The sequence below is a fragment of the Marmota marmota genome, unplaced genomic scaffold (assembly GCF_001458135.2).
Source record: "Marmota marmota marmota unplaced genomic scaffold, marMar, whole genome shotgun sequence".
Taxonomy (NCBI): domain Eukaryota; kingdom Metazoa; phylum Chordata; class Mammalia; order Rodentia; family Sciuridae; genus Marmota; species Marmota marmota.
The window spans coordinates 3,193,262-3,212,052 of NW_025999898.1; the positions used below are offsets into that span (position 1 = coordinate 3,193,262).

At 38.8% G+C, this 18,791-nt stretch overlaps 1 gene segment (V, D, J or C); it reads left to right on the plus strand.

Moving 5' to 3' along the window:
- The window catches only part of LOC107158497, a 77,234-nt gene extending 59,403 nt beyond the window's left edge, over positions 1–17,831 (plus strand). Inside the window, 1 exon segment of the V gene segment in view lies at positions 17,497–17,831. Coding sequence covers positions 17,497–17,816 — 320 coding nt within the window.
- Positions 17,832–18,791: the final 960 nt, after the last annotated feature.

Here is an 18,791-nt window from a genome sequence, read left to right on the forward strand (position 1 = left end):
ATCTAGGTATAGACACTCTATCAGATACTTTTGACTGCTGGCCATAACAAATTTTCATGTGAATCATTATTCCTAATATGAGTGGATCTCTTTAAACACAAAACCATGAATGATTTGTAAGAAAATAATAATAACAATGAAAATATAATAAAATAATTATGAGCAATTTAGAAATTGTATTTTAGTTTATAATTATGACCTCCATTTTTTAAAAAGAAAATCTTACTTCACAAAGGAATTGAAGGAGTTTCATTCCTGAACTCCCTAAATATCCTCATCTAGCATTTCTAATATTCTTCAAAGGCAAAAGTGTCTTAAAATGGTAGAGATGTTCACATTAATTTGTTCAGAAATATCATTAATTTTATTTCCAAGTATGATGAACACGGTTTTCTTTTTTTCTTCTTTTTGATGCCAGGAAGAATATCGTACTTTATCTCAAATTCTGTAGTTACAACCTGTGCGAAAGCTGTATAATGGATGACTTTGTGGAGTGGAGGCAGATGGTTCCTTACCTTGTGCTGCTTCTATGGGGGTCTGCAATCTCAACCTGGGACTCCACTGAGGCTGCTTGAGAGAGTTTCCACACACAGTCAGTGGGAGACCCCTGTCTCTAGACCTGACTATGGAGCTCCCCACAATCCTGGCTCTGGAATGTCACAATGGGATCTATGCTGAGGAAGAAGGGTCTGATAGTTAACTAATAAGGGAATAACACTCACTTACTGTAAAAGAAAGAAATGTTAACCAGGAAGGACTGGGTTTCCAATAAAATAGAGGAACTAGATAGACATTGAGAATTCATTATTGTTTTTATTTCATCTCTAACTTTCAAAAGATAAAATCTTTGCTGGGTTGAAAAGTGTAAGGAAGCTGATCTTATGGAAGATATCAACTGTGAGTCATTGATCTCAATTCCCTGTAGTCACTGGTCTATGTGAGTTCCCAGCATCTTCTCTTTCATGATCTCCTTCAGGATGCATCAGACTGAACACTGGGGTGGGAAAAGAAAGGAAATTTGATTTGTATGAAAAACATTCCTCCTGGTCTGAAGAGGCATTAAATGCCAAACCCAAAGGGAGGAATGTGAGGACACTAAGTGCTTGTGAAAATCCCCACCATGACCTGGATGATGGTTCTACTAGTGCTTCTCACTTATGGTTCAGGTCAGGGGAGGGTAACTGCATCCTGAGGATACCTTGATAAAAGCAGTGTTTCAGGGGGACCTTTGTCTTAATAACAATAATTGTATATCTTATTGCTTTTAATGGTAAATTCTCAGACCACAGTGATCCAAGAGCCCTCACTCTCTGTGTCTCCAGGTGGGATGTGACACTTATCTGTGGGCTTATCTCTGGGTCAGTCTCTACAGGTCACTACCCAGACTGGTACCACCAGATGCCAGGACATGCTCCATGCTTGCTTATCTATAGCACAAACTCCTGTCCCTCTGGGGTCTCTGATCGACTCTCTGGTTCCCCCCTTGGAAACAAAGCTGCCCTCACCATCACAGGGGCTCAGTCTGATGATGAGGCTGATTACTACTGTTCACTCTATATGTGGCATTCACACAGTGATGTAAAACCATGGAGAAGTACAACCAAAACCTCTTTGTGTGTTCAGAATGTTTCATACTTTACAGGGTGGAGAGAGATTCAGAGGGTGAAAATGTTCAACACTTCAAAGGAAGATGATGCTGCATGACTCCTTGTCCTACCAGTGGTTCATGTCATGTGCGTCAACCTCTCCCTCTCAGTGTGTGTCCATTTCTCATTGTGCTTCCTCTTAAACTAGGCTTCTACTCTCCCTCTGTGGCTGGAACAATGGGTAAATGAGCTCATCTCCAAATATGTAACCATCAGGAAGATTCAGAGAATCCTACATTTAAGACACTTCTCATTCAAAATACTGACAAATGATGATTAGTTTGTACTCATATATTATTTATGGAGGTCAAATTAGTACTAATTTGCTTTTAAATTATAAAAGTAAAAATGCTGTTATTATTTTGTTATGATCATAACATAATACAATTTTGCTTTTCTAATTATATTATAAACTTTATACTGGGAATTTATGATTAATATGCAATCAGACTCAGCATTCATTTCTAAATTATTCCCATACAAAAAATATCAAGTCATTGCAAAGAATAATGATCTACTTTCAAACGGCAACAAAAAGATAGGATATATATCTACAAAACTTCCTTTTAAGCATATTTTCAGTGGAACATATGAATATCTAGTGTATGCATTACTAGAAACTTCTAGTGGAAGTCTGACTTCCAACACTCTCCTGCCATCTACTGGACTTACACTCCTGCTACAGTACACAAAGGTTCAGGACTGAAGGTTAAACGTAGACATGAATGGGCCCTATTCCAGTGAATACTGGCTTAACAGGTGAAAGAGAAATGTGTGAAAATTCAGTTTGGGTTAGTTTTCTGCTTTATCCATAGAAAATGGTATTGTAAACTATTAAGTTGAAGTTATACATAATGAGAAGCATAGGAAACACTATGTAGATTAAGTTGCTGATATGTGTTTGTTATTGCTATGTTATATTGCTTTTATTAAACTTTTAAAGTCCACATTTCACTTTTTGTGTTTTAGGTAACTAATACAACTGCTAAAATGTCCTCGTGATTATGATTAGAAATTAACCCCACCACAATGCAAAGGCAAAAACCAATTTCTCCAGTACATTTGCTAATCTGAAGACATAATGTGGTGAATCTCTCCATCAGCCTTCAAGATATAGAATCTCCTGGCAAACCTGAAGCATTTCCCTCTTTGTACACAATATATCAGGAGGAATCTGTGGCATCCCAATGTAGCCCAAAATTTAGCTGATGTGCACAGTGCATTCTGGGAGAATCAAGGCAGAGGGAGTGTATGTATTCCCAGTGGATGCTGATTCCAGTTCAGGACCTATGGCTGCATAAATGGAAAAGCAATAAGGGCAAATGACTCCTTCAGTGCTTTCAGTTGCTGGGTAAAAATGAAATGATAATAGGAAATCATAAAATAATATATTTATTTCAGTGCCTGATAGAGATGTGGTCTATACAATAGTGGTCTTGAATATATTTAGTTGATCTAAATTAACTCATAAAGAAGGAGGTATTGACAAAGAATTATAGTAATACCTGCAAAATGAATTGCTTGTTTTTAAATTTTCTTTTTATCATTCTGTGTGTGTGTTTGTTCTTATGGCAGGTGTAGTAAGTAAATGTACCTACCCATATTTAAACATATTCATGCATATATGTATGTAATATTAAGATTATTAATTTTATAGAATACCATACTTTGAATTTTTACAAAATCATATCAATCAACTGAACAAGAATACCTTTTCCCATAAATTATTTTTCTCCCTAAATTCCTTTATTTTTTTTAATTTGGAAGGCTGTGAAAAGCAAATGCAAATGTTAGATAAGATAATGCTTTAGGAGGAGATAAAATGGAAAGGCGCTGGAGGAGGACAGGCATACTCAGACCACAGTTCTGACACCTGTTACAGGATCATAGAGAGAAAGAATGGGGTAAGAAGATCCTCTGACCACAGGCAGGGCTTAGAGAGTCTTCACAGGCTGAGTTGCTCCTGGATCCTGGATGCCCATTAGGGGGACACTAGTTCTCACAGAAGGATATTTCACTAGTTATCCCAGATATCCTCATTGCCTAAAGCCTGCCAAGGTCAGAGGGCTGACCTCAAATGTGGTTCCCCTGTAGGATCCCCTGTAAGGGATGTAATGAGTAGTTCCTGGGTGCTACAACCAGCTTTGGTATTGCATTTACCCTCAGAACAGGGGCTGTGCCTATTCCCCTCATTATACTCCCCTAACTGGACCCAACATGAAGTCAAAGCTTAGGATTTTCAGGACGTTGGAGCCCTTGCTATCTGCAGGCCCTGCAACACTGAGATACCTCTGCTAACCTGCATGAGGAGGAGGTCCTCAGGCCTGGAGTATCATTTTGGGCAATCTTATCCCCTCCTGTGCCTGACTGCTGATGTTCCATAACCTAGGACTACTCTTTGAATTTTCTACATATCTCTAGTGTCTGATGCATGTGAAAAACCTTATTTATTCTTAAAGAATAAATGAGTGAAAGAAGAAATGAATGACTCATCTAATTCCCTTCTAGTGGTTAATTTAACTTTAGCATTATTGCTATGGGAGGGAAATGAATCCCTGCAACACTGTTTGTCTCTGAAATTACTAAATATTTTTCATCTTTTGATATCATGGTCACAATTTGACAAATGTATCACAAAATCTCCTCTGACCTGCTCTTCCACCTGGACTCAGCTCTGTGAATCTGAACACAGATGTTGCCTTTCCCACATCTTCTTCTATGGACTACCTGCTCCTTTCCCACATGAGGTTTATTAGGCCCAGGAGTCACACATAACAGGCACTTGACATTTCATCCCTTTCCTATTTCTTCTGCTCTCATTTTAGACCACAAATCACAAATTCCTCCTGACAAATCAGTATCTCTACCCATCAGGACCCAGCAATTGTAATTGCAAATTATTCACTGAATTCTGTAAATGCATTGTTTTTTAAAACAATAACATTGAGTTAAACATGTACACCTCCCTGATGTCTCTGCAGATTGACATGTAAAGACTTGTTTTATTTTTTCTTTCTATTTTCTTTCTTAAACTTCTTAATTTTAGACTCAAGTAAACTATACATGTGAATAATAGAATTGAGATGTTCTGCCTCAAGTGGAAGCAGTAAAATTAAAAGTTTTTACAATGAATTTTCTTACCCATGTAAGATATTTTTCAAAATTAATTACAAATTTCAATATTCCAAAGCCTTAGAACAAACAACAAAATTGGTTAATTTTACTTCAGTCATAATATCAAGCCTGATTGAAAAAATAATCTGCATTTAACATCCCTCCCTCTCTCAGTAATTTTAGAACCTGCATTTTTGTTTAAATTAATGAAGAAAGGGGTTATAATGCTGGGCTAATGTCCTTATTTAAGTGGTTTATTCTTCCTATAAATAAGCAGTCTATGCATGCATCTGTACAGTACCCTTAAATATATAAATGGATAAAGAAAATGTGTTTTATGTACACAATAGAATATTACTCAACCATAAAGAGAAAAAATTGTGGCATTTATGAATAAATGGATGACATTGGAGACTATCATCTTAAGCAAAATAAGCCAATCCTAACATCACAAACTGTGGATGTTCTCTCTGGTATGTGAATGCTAACTAAAAATAAGGGCAGGGTGTCAGGAATAATAGAAATATTTAGGGTTAGATAAAGGGAAATGAAGGGAAGGGATGGGGGATGGAAACAGGAAAGAAGAATGAATCAAACATAGTTTCCTATGTGTATATATGAATACATGACCAATGTAGTTATATATCCTATACAAGCAAAAGAATTGGAAGTTCTACTCCATATATGTATAATATATGAAAATACATTCTATTGTCATGTGTAACTAATAAGAACAAATAAAAAATAAAATAAAAATAAATAAAAAGTTAAAAAATTCAGAATATGATTTACTTCCTCAGGTGGAAACTTGGGACCCTCCTGAAATTCACTGAATCATAGTGAACAAATATGAACAAAAGTTGATATTTATGCCCACACTACCTGCATATTTCCCAGTGACTAGGACAATGCATTTTCATCCATGACTAAAAACATTTATGAGTCCTGCAATCTGAGTCCTTTCAGGGTCTCCAGTGCTACATGGCTATAACTGACTCATTGTCACAACCATCATTCTCACTTGCTGACAATAGGTGTTACAAATATGTGAACTTGGAAAGCTTAAAATCATGCAATCAAGTATCTTCTACATATCTTCAACTGGCTACTCATAAGATTTTGCAACTGAGTTCCTTGTCAAGTCCAAGTTGAAAGGATTATTGGAACAAAATTGTTGTGTTGTGGATAAACTATATGGTACCTTCAAGCTAATAAAACCAGAAAATTTATGTTCACCTGCTTAATCCTGATCTGAGAAGAATTTATATCAAAGACACCATCTTAGTCCTGTCCAGGGAAGAGTCAAGTGAACTATGCATAAATTCTGAGGAATGCAAGGAGGACTTTTGAGGTAATGAGGAGGCCACACAAGGGGCTCACTGGCCTGGCACCTAAGCAGAGGCAGTGCGGAAGTAGTGGGGATGTAAGACTGTCTCAGGGATTCTGATCAAATGTCACATGATGATGTATATGGGCTTGGACAACATGGAGCACTGCAGATCAGAGGGAATAGAAAAAAAAAAAAAAAAACAGAAGGATAATGAGCCACCTGGCCCTGCCTGATGCTCTCTTCTTAGGGCTCACAGCTGTGACTTTCCACACCCCTGAGCCAACACAGCTCCACCTCTGCACAACCACTGGGCATCTTTATGTACAGGAGTCTTAAACAGGACTCAGGGCGCAATCAGAAAACTTGGAGGAACCTAGTTAGTATGGATAGACCCACCTCTTCTCAGAGTATAAAGAGTGCTAGAGAGAGACTTGGGAGAAACTTCTGCTCAGCATCAGTAATGGAAAGCAGAGCTCAGGATAATCTTCATCATAGCCTGGTCTTGTCTCCTCTTCACATTCCTTGTTCAGTGCACAGGTGACAAGATATGGAGGAGGAATAGGGTGTGGGAATCTTCTGATATGGGCCCTGATTCTACTCTTATTTCTAGACAAAAATCATGCTCTCTGTGTTTCTCTCACTTCCAGAGTCCTTGGCCTACTCTGTGCTGACTCAGCAGCCCTCACTCTCTGGGACAGGACAGAGGATCACCATCTCCTGAACTGGAAGCAGCAACAATATTGGTGGCAATTATGTGCACTGATAGCAGCAGCTCCCAGAAGCAGTTCCTAAATTCCTTATCTATAATAGCAATTGACACTCATGGGTCCCTGATCACTTTTATGGCTCCAAGTCTGGCAACTCTGCTTCACTGACCATCACTGGGCTCCAGCCTGAGGATGATGCTGACTATCACTGTCAGTCTTATGATGACAGCCTCAATGTTTCCACAGTGCTCTAGGTTCATGGGGGAAGTAAGACAGGTATCCTTTAAACCATCTGACAGAAGGGCCAAGACCCAGTAGCTTTGTTCAGGCCTGGTCTCTTGTATTTTCTTCTACCACTACTATAGGCCCAGCTGAATCTACTGGCACTTCTTTGAGTGAGAAGCCTCATTTCCTCTGCCCTCATAGTCATTCACAGCAACATGTTCCTAGGAAAATGTCTCCATATCAATGTAAGTTCCTGCCTCTCTTTAGCTTGAGGAGCTAAACAGAATGCCATGGTCTCTTTGCCCTGAGGTTCAGGTGGTGAGGCAGCCAGTGCAACCCCAGTCATCTCTGACTTGACATCTGATTGGAAATACTGTGGTTCCACCATCCTTTTTTCCCTATTCTAGGAATTCTAGAATTGTGTCTTCTTCCCCTTAATCCTCATTGTGTGTTTGTGATTCACATTTTAATCTAATTTGATATAAGTTTTCTAACATGAAATATTTGGCAGGCAATAAAACACACATAAGTGAAAACTTTGACATGTTTTGAGATAGTTTCACATCTTTGGGAATATATGGACAGTCAGGCCAAGGAATCGGTCCACAAACATGCAAGCTTACTTTGCCCTTTGGAAATCCTCCCTCCATATCTGCTCACAGAACCTCCAGGCAATCATTGACTTTCTTACTTTCTTTGATAATTGGTCAGTTTTTCTGTTATATAAATTTTATATTGAGAAATACAGAATAGATATTCATCTTTTTAAAAAATAATATTTATTTTTTTAATGTACTCAATACCTTTATTATGTTTATTTATTTTTATGTGGTGTGAGGATCTAACCCAGGGCCTCGCAAGTACTAGGCAATCGCTCCACCACTGAGCCACAACCCCCGCCCAGATATTTTTCTTTAAATGACTTCTTCCACTCTATACATTCCTTTTGAGACTCTTCCAGAATTTTTTATATTTCCCTTGATTCTACTGACCTTTGTAGTCCCTGGATATGTAGATATTGATGGTCCAGTGTTGATGTTTCTCAGCTCACATGTGTATTAAAATTTTATTTTATAACTTCATCAGTATGCAGAAGTAATATAATCCAGCCTTGATTATGTTAATTGTATTTTTGACCTCTTAGATTAAGATCTTTCCTCAAAAATTGATGAAAAACTATAGAAACCCTTTTCCTTTTTTTCTGCTCACTGTTCATTCAACTCAGCATCTTCTCAATGAACCCGTAGCATGTCTAGCCAGGCGCTTCTCTTTCTCACTTTGTAGAACAACTGTTCTAATCAAGGGCTTGCTTGTGGTTGGACTGAGATAAAATGTAGGAGGGCTGACATGCATGAGTCCCAGGGAGTTACTTGGAAGCAGAAGACCATTGGAAGAGTAAGATTCCTGCTGTGTGTACTCAGGTCCGAGATTTTAGGGCAACTCTTACATTGCCATGACTTCTTCAAGGAGCTCTGTACCTACATCACATTTCCTGGAGCCCATCCAATGACAGGAATACTCCTAAGAAAATTGTGGTATCTCCTTATGCTGATAACAACAGCTGATACACCAGGGAGGCTCATGACAGGGACAAGTGGTAAAGGTGTGGATTTCCAGCTGTGTCCAGAATTGTGACATAGCCATGAGAAAAGATTGAAAATAACCATTTAAGTATGTGTCCTGCCTGTGGAGCCTCCAAATCTGGTCTGAAGCTCAGTGAATTAATTTAAAAAGGAGTGACTTTCACATTTTCCCCTTATTCTCATCTCAGCTAAGATTCTCAGTGATTATAACCACTGTGTGGCAGACACCTCATCTTCCAAGGAGATGTGCTAGGACATCTAAGGAGGATGGCAAAGATGGCAAGATCTGGACCTGAGACACTTCCCCTTGGATTCTCTCAGGACAAAATATTTATTTCGGTAGTTGCAGCTAAGAGACAGAGTGTTTTAAAAATTGAGGAGGTCTGAGTGCCACCTGTTTGCTATGTTGTTGTTCATTCTCTCACTTTAAAATCTCCTGAAGTGAAGTCAAGGGACATATATGGGAAACCAGATTGTCCCTTGCAAATTTGGGGCAAAATAGTCAGATATTTGAACAGTCCAAAAAAAATAGAGAAAAGAAAGAGATTCAGGAGAGAGAGAGAGAGAGAGAGAGAGAGAGAGAGAGAGCTCTCTGCATTAGAGCTTGCTCTGTACAACAAACAGCTGGAGGAAAAGATCAAGTGATTGCTTCTCAATACCCCCCACAGCCCGATAATAAAGTGAACATTGGGGAAGAAAGCTAGCTAGAAAAAGCTTGACTGCTGGCCAAAGAATGTCCAGAGGGTCCTTGTGCAAATTCCCCAATAGGACTATATGCATGAATACACAAAGAGCTGCTCTGGGTGATGTACTGGCTAGCATTCAGCTCTTTCACTTCCATGGCTTAAGTTTGATTTCTCATCAGAAAAGCATTTGTTTATGGGCTGTGGTGGTGCATGCCAGAAATCCCAGATACGCAGGAGCGTAGGAAATGGAACAAAAATTTGTAGGAAAGCTTCAAAAACTAAGGGACAACCTTTCTCAAAAAGAAAAGAAAAGAAAACAATATCACAGAAGAGCCATCCATCCTATTATTCAACTTGGGACTTTGACGATGTTTCTGATCATCAACTGTAATGAAAGTTGCTTTGGTGAGCAACTTAAAAGGTGTCTAGGAATTGGGTGGAAATAGGATTCTGCATCAGATGTGTGCATACTGGTTGCAGCAGAAGGTGAGCCAAGCTCCAGGACCCTGATTTGAAACATAAAAACCAGACAGTTCCTTGTTCTCAGGCTCCCTTGCTGTGGGCAAAGCAGCCTGATTTTTTAGGTGTGCAGCCTAAGGGTGTAACAAATTCAAAGTGTGAAACATTACAGTGATGCTCAGCACAGTCAGACCCAGATGTGGAACAGAAATTGAAGCTTGCACATGACAGCCTAGATGGAAATATGATCACAGTTTATAAGAATCATAAAACTGGTCACTGACCATTCTGTCAGCTCAATGATGACTGTCCCTGGAGACAGGTTAAGAAAAGGGTCTGGTTAGTTTCTGTTCTTAAATAAGTCCAAAATCGAGGATATCTTTCAATTGTTTGTGAGGAAATGTTCCATAAAATACATATTTAATTATCTGAACTCCACTTTCATCCATTCTGTGTCCTTTGCTGGAGCCAAAGAAGTGCTAGTCTCTCTTAGCCTTATCACTTGAAGTCCAGACCTGAAGATACTATTTAGTTAATAAGCATGCTGCATGAATGATTAAGTGCAAATGCACACAAAAGGGTCATCAGGCTTTAGCTGATAAAGTGTTTTCAGGATTATCTTACCCTTTCCTCTTGATTGAACAGGCGTACCAGGGTTCTATCCCCACCTCTTCTCTCTTCTTAGCATCCACATTCCTCATTAGTGGCTGCCCCCACACTGCTTGGATCCCATCTTTAACACCAAGGTGAGAGTATGTCACTAGACAAGGTCACAGTCAACAGTTTCTAAACAGAGAAGCCTAAATATCTGACTCCTTAACAAGTATTTAATTCTCTCATGGATAGAAAAAAACATCTAATTGCTATATTTTCCACCACACTCAATAGTGATAGCACCTGCCTGGTTATTCAAACAAGAAATGTCCAGTTCCCAATATATTCTTTCATTCTCACTCAACAGGTTTTTGTGTTTAACAGGTTATGAAGAGTTTGTCTTTGAACAGAGTTCTGATGATCTTCCCATCCTCTTTTCCATTGTTAGTTACTGTATAGACAAATTAATGTCTTCAGAAATCTTTTGAGAATCTCTAGCACTGCAATATAATATGTACTATGATATATGTAATTTAAATATATAATATGTGTGTATATATAATTATGAGAGTTTCAACCCAGGGCCTCCCACATGCTAAGCAAGCACTCTATCACTGTGAAACAATCCCCGTCACCCTCACTCAATTTATAGACTCAATTCAAGGTGCAGAACTTGGAGAAGATCCCTTAGTGTCCCAAAGAGTGAATTTCAATTGTTCAGAATTTGAATTGTGGTAGAGCTTATAACATTCACATAATTGTGTTCTTTCTTCCCTATAGTGCATAATTCTAAAATGACAAACAGCAGGCTAATATTCATGAAATTGTGTTTATGCTCAACTTATTACACAGGCATTCCTGGCAAAGCAATATATCCAATAATGGTGGAAAATTCGGTAGCATTCATCTGTTAGGATCCTAAAAATTGACCTGTGACAAGGTGGTGAAGAAGAGCTGTGCAGGTTATTTCTTTGTGTTTCTCACAGCTTGCTGATCCCCAATAGCCTCAGGTCTAATAGAGGCTGAAATGCCTCCTGTGCTCCCCAAAGAGATCTTCAGCCTGGAACTCTCAGGGCCTGTTGATGGCTCCAGAGCAGGATCTTGTGCAAGGTTTCCAATAGCTGGTCTGTCAATGGCGTTTCCTATGGTGAAACTCCAAACAGGCATCACCCTCAGCATCCTGAAATCCTCTCTAAGCTCATGAACTCGAGATCAGATGTAATCTGAGAAAGCATGAAGAGAGGAGTTTAATCTATAGGAATAGCCAGTTCTTTTCCCCAAGGGCAGCAGGGAGGATAAGTCAAGCCTGGGGTAGCAGAGTCCCTCTGTTGGGATCAAGCACCCATCTACCATGGCCTGTATGTAACCTTACTCCTCCTGTTACTTCCCATTACATAGATAGGGACAGAACTCAGAGACTCAAGACAGCTCCTATCCTATGTCAATTCTTCTAGTTCAGATGACCAGTATTTTAAATATGGGTCCCACTCCAGCACACATGATTATCTGTGTTTTCAGGTTCTCTTCTCAGCCTGGGCTGACTCAGTCATCCTCCCTTTCTGCACCTCCAGAAACATCTGTCAGACTCATCTGCACCTTGAGCAATGCCTTCAATATTGCTGAAAAATGGATCCAGTGGTACCAGCACAAGATGGGGAACCTTTCTAGAGTTTCCCTGACATACTACTCAAATTTGTATAATCTCTATGGCTCTGAGGTTCCTGACCTCATCTCTAGATCCAAAGATGTCTCAACCAATTCATCAGTTTTGCTCATTTCTGAGCTGCAGCCTGAGGATGAAACTGACTATTACTGTGTCATTGGACACATTAATGTTCCTCACAGGAACATAGGCAGATAGAGAAGTGGTACAAAAAAATTAGCCTGCTCAAATTTTTAGACTATACCTCTTTACCAACTTTAAATTAATATGCCTATTTAGTAAATATATATTTAAGTAACTTATATGTCAGAGTGGTGTCCTCTATATTTTCTAACCACTTTCTCAATTCTCAGGAAAACTGAAAATAAATAAACACCAAAATCAAACCAAAACCAAATAACAACAAAAAATATGATAACATTCAAACTTTTTCTTATGATCCATAAGGTGATCTGCATTTATAATGAGAGCCTGTTGAGTTCGATTTGTTCTCCTGTAAATAAAAGTAAATCAGCTTTCTTGTTGGCCATGAGCCAGAGACCCTTCCATCAGGAGGACATCTATCTACAGCATGGGCACTGCTCTTTAAGGGGCAGAGAAGATAACACCTCGCTTGTCTCCAGTTGTTTGTGCTCTGCAGTGTAACAGGGTCTCAGAGATTGAGACACTAAGATGTGAAATGGTTTGGGAAGATGGAGGCATCAGAGAAATTTCAGGTTGAGGCCCAGCCTGACTCCCTTGGTGGGTGTGTGCACCTTCAGTTTTGACTTTAAGGATTAAATGCTAGGCATTGGGATAGGGAAGTGTTAAGGAATTTAGAACTGAAACCAGCAAACTTTCTTTAGGGACCTGAGTGACTGAAGGTGAGGCTCCACCATTAATTAGAAAACTCTGAGAGTCCTCCTGGGATGTTGAGTGAAATAAGTCCAAGGATGACACTATCCTCCATGTGACACCACTCAGGATAATTTGGACTTTCTTAGGAAGGTTTTTCTCAGATCATTAAAACTGAAATCTGTCCTTCTCTCCTCTAATACCCATTGGGGGTTTCAACATTCCAGATCATAGAAGTAGAGTGTGTACCTTTAGGGAGCAGAAATTCCTACACATGTGTATTTATATGTGTATATTTGTACATATATACTCTACCTCACAACCTGGGGTCATTTTGTTTTACACAGAGAGCAAAGCAAGCTTTGGAGTGTGCTGTGGCAACTGGTACCCAGGATTTCCTTTGAGAAGTCCTATATTTTATATAAAGATATAAGTGATTAGTCATCAAGGATTCTAGTCCTAAACTTGGGCCAAATTTCTGTCAGTAGCACCTCCTTGATTACCTCTGGGTTTCAAACTGAAAAACAGAATGAAAAAAAGGCTGATTATCCATGTCCTCCACTGTCTCAAACACTCTTTTCTTATTCACCTTTGGCTACATTATCAATGCAAAAATGTCTTCAACCTACGGTGAATTGACATAATATCACTTCTCCTGTGTGCCTCATGATTGCTCTGTCTCTGCCTATGAATAATACACACTGTGTTTGGATTCTGCAATCCACTTCATGTCTATTGATCCTTTCCCAGGCTGGGCTAATCTTCCCTGATATCTGAAAACTTAGGAAAGCTGTGCCTCATTTTCTCTTCAGATTACACTCTAGTGTGGCTTCTGATTCCCTGATGAAGAATAAACCTTATCCAGTAAGATATAGTTATCCAACTCCTACCATGCTCATTTTTTTTCCTGTCAGGCCTCAAAAGTTATGCTTTTCTCTGAATAATTTTCAGGTGAAATGATGTTGGATAAGTATCAGGATTTTTTGGGCCTAGACTTTGTAAACCTACCCACCTTTAAATCCATGGAGCTCTTAACAAATGAACCTGATTAGGAACACTTCCTCTGATATAAAATTTCACAATGATTGCTTAATTGAGGAATTGTAGAAGCACTAAACAACAGTAATTTATACTCATAGCAATGTTGTTTCATATCAATACTCATTTGGAAAAAATATACAACTAGAATAATATAACATATTAAAGTCCAAATCAAATTGGTTTTGTCAGGTTTTGATATCAAAGGCAAATGAGAGCACAGAGAAGCAAGTCAAAGCAGAAAACACTCATCCTCTGATAATATTAGATTCTCATAGGGAAAACAGACATCTGAAGAAAAGACCTGAGGAGTGGGATTAGCTAGAATACAAAAGGAGACTCTCAAAAAAACAGCAACCTGATATTAAGAAAACCTGTAAGAGCAGCACAGACAGAATTACTATGACTTGTGACCCCTCCTGAACTTTAGCCTTTAAACATTGTTCAAACATTTCATAGATTGGGAAAGACCAAAGGTACCTGACTGAAGCATAGCCGAATATATACCAGGTAATTCTGAAATATGTGGTACCATAAACAGTGCATTTAGAGTTCTAGAGACCTTAGAAACTGGAAAAAGCAGTCCTCCGCACAAAAACCAGGGTTGTTTTACTTTCAGGTAAATAAAATCAGAAAGGATCATTTGTTTTTGCCAGGTTATGAGAGGGTTGAAGACCTAGGACCAGAGGCCAGCAGGGGGAGATGTTGCACTAATCATGACAGGACAGGGCTCTGCCCTAAATCAAAAAGGCTTTATTTACATCCCTGTGCAGAAGGTGTCCTGAACAAATTGTGACTTTCCTGCATCTGGGTTCCCAGGAGCCACATGAGCATTAGGATTTGACCCACACCCTTGCTTCTCATTTCATCTTTCCACCCTGTTTGAATGATAGTTTAGGCCTTCTGTCCAGGAAGAATGGAAAAATGGTCACAGTGCAGGATAAAATTTAGATAAAGAAGCAAACAAGAAGACCGGAGAGAAAATAAGAAGAAATCAGGCAAGAGTAGATCTCGATACTGAAAGTAGGAAATTAGAGCCCATTTATTTTATGGACAAAAATGCAAAAAAAATTTCTCATTATGAGTATTAGTTTACTTGGTTTTTAGTAAAACAACATAGACAACAAATGGTTCATATAAAGTAAAGAGAGGTTTATTTTGATGCATGGATTTGGAAGTTTAAGCCTGGCATGGGTAGCCAAGTGTGTTTTAGATACTTGTAAACATATGATATGATGGGGAAGGGTGAGCGAGGGAGAATGCTCACATCTTAAGCCATGAAATTTAGAGGGGGAGGGAAGAAACAGGGTTTTATATAACCACCATATTTGTGGACATACCTCCAATAAACTAAGGCTTTCCCACAAGGCCCTAACCCCTCTCACAATGTACTATCACCAGGTAGTACTTTCTGGTACTACCACCCTAAGAGGAAGCCTATATGTATAGACTTTTATAGATACTCAAAATGCACCCACAGTTTAGCAGTATGTTAGGAAGTGGAATCCATATTAGACTGAGAAAGACTTATCTTGACCAACAGAAAGGATTTGCGCTAAAAATAGGATATTATTATTATTATTATTGTGTGTGTGAAGTCTGTGAAGGAAGCTGAACATGGACTTTGAAGGGTTAGCAGATATAAGATTTATGAGAAAACATCAGATGTCATAATCAGGGAGATAGCCTCTAAGGTCTCAGAAGCGGGACTTGAGCCACTGTAGGGTAGAAAGATGAAATCACAGGACCTACCTCAATTGGACTTCAATGGGACTAATCAATACACTGCGGATTTCCATACTTTGTAGCATATATCAGTATGGTCCTTCAGGGATAAAATGCACATCCCAAATTAAACACTTACCTGAATCAAGCAGTATCACCTGTACACACAAGGGAGCTGCTTTTGCTTTGCTGACATGAGCTCCTGGTACCCCTGAATCTTCTTTGTTCCCAGGTTTCCTAGTCCTCATTTTACCTCTGGCTCCTTATTGCCAAGTGGACATCACAGGAGAAAACTATTTATTAATGTTTCCATGAGAATGTCTGAACAATTTCAGAGGTATACTGGGCTCACTCTAGAAGTTAGGATTATTTGCTGGTCACTGTGATTTCCTAATTCATCTGTATTTAAATATGTGTTAGATACATTAACCTATTGTTTTTCCTGTTTTTACATTGCATCTGAATAATTTGTAATTTTCTTTCAGTGAGTTTTAGTGTAAATTAAAAAAAACCTGATATTATTAATGTTTTTATGTATTAAAAGTAGAATTTCTATTTCTTTGTCATTAAACTTTCAGATCGTCCTCTTTATCTTTGCATTACAAACACACATAAACAAATCTATGTATAGACCCTCTGTCAGATCCTTTTGACTACAGACCATAACCAACTTTAATGTGAAGCATTATTTCTATCATGAGTAGTTCTCTTCAAACACACACACACACACAACTGTGACTGATTTGGAAGTAAAAAATAATAACAATGAAAATATAATAAAATAATTATGAGCAATTTAGAAATTCTATTTTAGTTTGAAGTTATGACCACCATTTTAAAGAAGGAAATCGTACTTCAAAAGGGAATTGAAGGAGTTTCATTCTGAACTCCCTAAGTATCCTCATTTATTATTTCTAATCATCTTCAAAAGTGCAAGTGTCTTAAAATGGTAGAGATGTTCACATTAATTTGATCATAAGTATTCTTAATTTTGTTGAAGTATGTGGAACATGGTTTTATTTATTTTTCTTATTTTTGAACCTGGGAAGAATCTCATACTTTATGTCAAATGCTGTACTTAATATGTGTGCTAAATCCATGTAACTGATGACTTCTTAGAGTGGAGGCAGATGGCTTCCTAAACCTTGTGCTGCTGCTGTGAGTGTCTGCAATCTCAACCTGGGGCTCTACTGAGGCTGCTTGAGACAGTTACCACACTCAGTCAGTGGGAGACCTCTGTCTCTGGACCTGGCTATGGAGCTCCCCACAATTCTGGCTGTGGAGGGTCAAAATGGGATCAGTGCTGAAGAAAAAGGGCCTGAGAGTTAACTCAAGGGGAACAACACTCATTTACTGTAGAGGAAAGAATTATTCACCAGGAAGGCCTAGGTTTGTGATAAAATAGATGAACTAGATAGACATGGAGAGTTCACCCTTGTTTTCATTCCATCTCTGACTTTCAAAAGATGAAATTTGTGCCTGGATTGAAGAAGTGTGAGGAAGCTGATCTCATGAAAGGCATTAACTAAGACTCTCATGTCTCAGTTCCCTATAGTCACTGGTCTATGTGAGTCCCCAGGACCTGCTTTTTTCATTATCTCCTTCAGGGGACACCAGGCTGAACACTGGGGCAGGAAGAGAAAGGAAGTTTGATTTGCATGAAAAACCTGAGTCTGAAGAGGCCTTAAAATGCCAAACTCAAAGTGAGGAGTTTGAGGACACTAAGTGCTTGTGAAGATCCCCACCATGGCCTGGATGATGGTTCTACCGTTGTTCCTCTCTTATGGTTCAGGTCAGGGGAGGGTAACTGAATCCTGGGGTTGCCTACATATAAGCACTGTTTTAGGAGGACCTCTCTTAACAATAATAACTGTCTTTCTTATTACTTTTAGTGGTGGATTGTCAGACTACTGTGATCCAGGAGCCCTCACTCTCTGTGTCTCCAGGTGGGACAGTGACAATCACCTGTGGGCTTAGTTCTGGGTCAGTCTCTACAGGTCACTACCCAGGCTGGTACCAGCAGAATCCAGGACTTGCTCCTCGCCTACTTATCTACAACACAAACAACCGCTTCTCTGGGGTCCCTGATCGATTCTCTGGTTCCATCATTGGAAACAAAGCTGCCCTCACCATCACAGGGGCTCTGACTGATGATGAGGCTGATTATTACTGCTCACTCTATATGGGTAGTGGCATTTACACAGTGATCTAAACCAATGGGGAAGTACAACCAAAACCTCTTCATGTGCTCAGCATGTCTCATACTTTACAGAGTGGAGAGAGATTCGAAAGATGAAAATTTTCAGCACTTTCATGGGAAGATGCTGCTGTTGCTGCATGACTCCTTGTCCTACCAGTGGATCATGCCATGTGCCTCAACCTGTCTCATTTCTCAGTGTGTATCCTCCTACACTAGGTTTCTACTCTCCCTCTTTGGTTGGGAGGAGGAGCAGAGGAGCTCTTCTCCAAATAGGTATCCATCAGGAAGATTCAGAGAATCCTCCCCTACCTTAAAGACTCTTCTCACTCCAAATACTAACAAATGATGGTTAGTGTGTTCTCATACATTGATTTGATTATGGAGATCAAATTATTTCTCACTTTGCTTTTAAATTATAACAGCAAAATTGCTTATATATTTTTATGATTAAAACATAATACAATTTTGCTTTTCTAATTATGTTATGAATTTAGTTGTGGTGATTTATGGTTAATATGCAGTCAGAAACACCATCCATATCTAAATTATTCACATATAAAAATTTCAATTCATTGCAAGGAACAATGATATAATTTCAAACGTCAGCCACAAGATGGGATGTATATCTGCAAAAGTTCATTGTGAGAATATTTTCAGTGGGTCATATGAATATCTGTATATTTTAGTGGGTCATATGAATATCTAGTATATGCATTACTAGAAATTCCCATAGAAGTCTGACTTCCAAACACTTTTGTATCATCTGTTGGGTTGACTCTTCTGAGGAAGGACACAAAGGAGCAGGACTGAAGGTTATACTTGGACACAAACAGGCCTTATTGCACTCAATGTTGACCAAACAGGTAAAGGAGATATGTTTGAAAATTCAGTATGAGGTAGTTTTTTGCTTTATCATTAGAAAATGATATTATAAACTATTATGTTGAAGTAATACACAATGAGAAAAAAGGAAACTCTATATAGGGT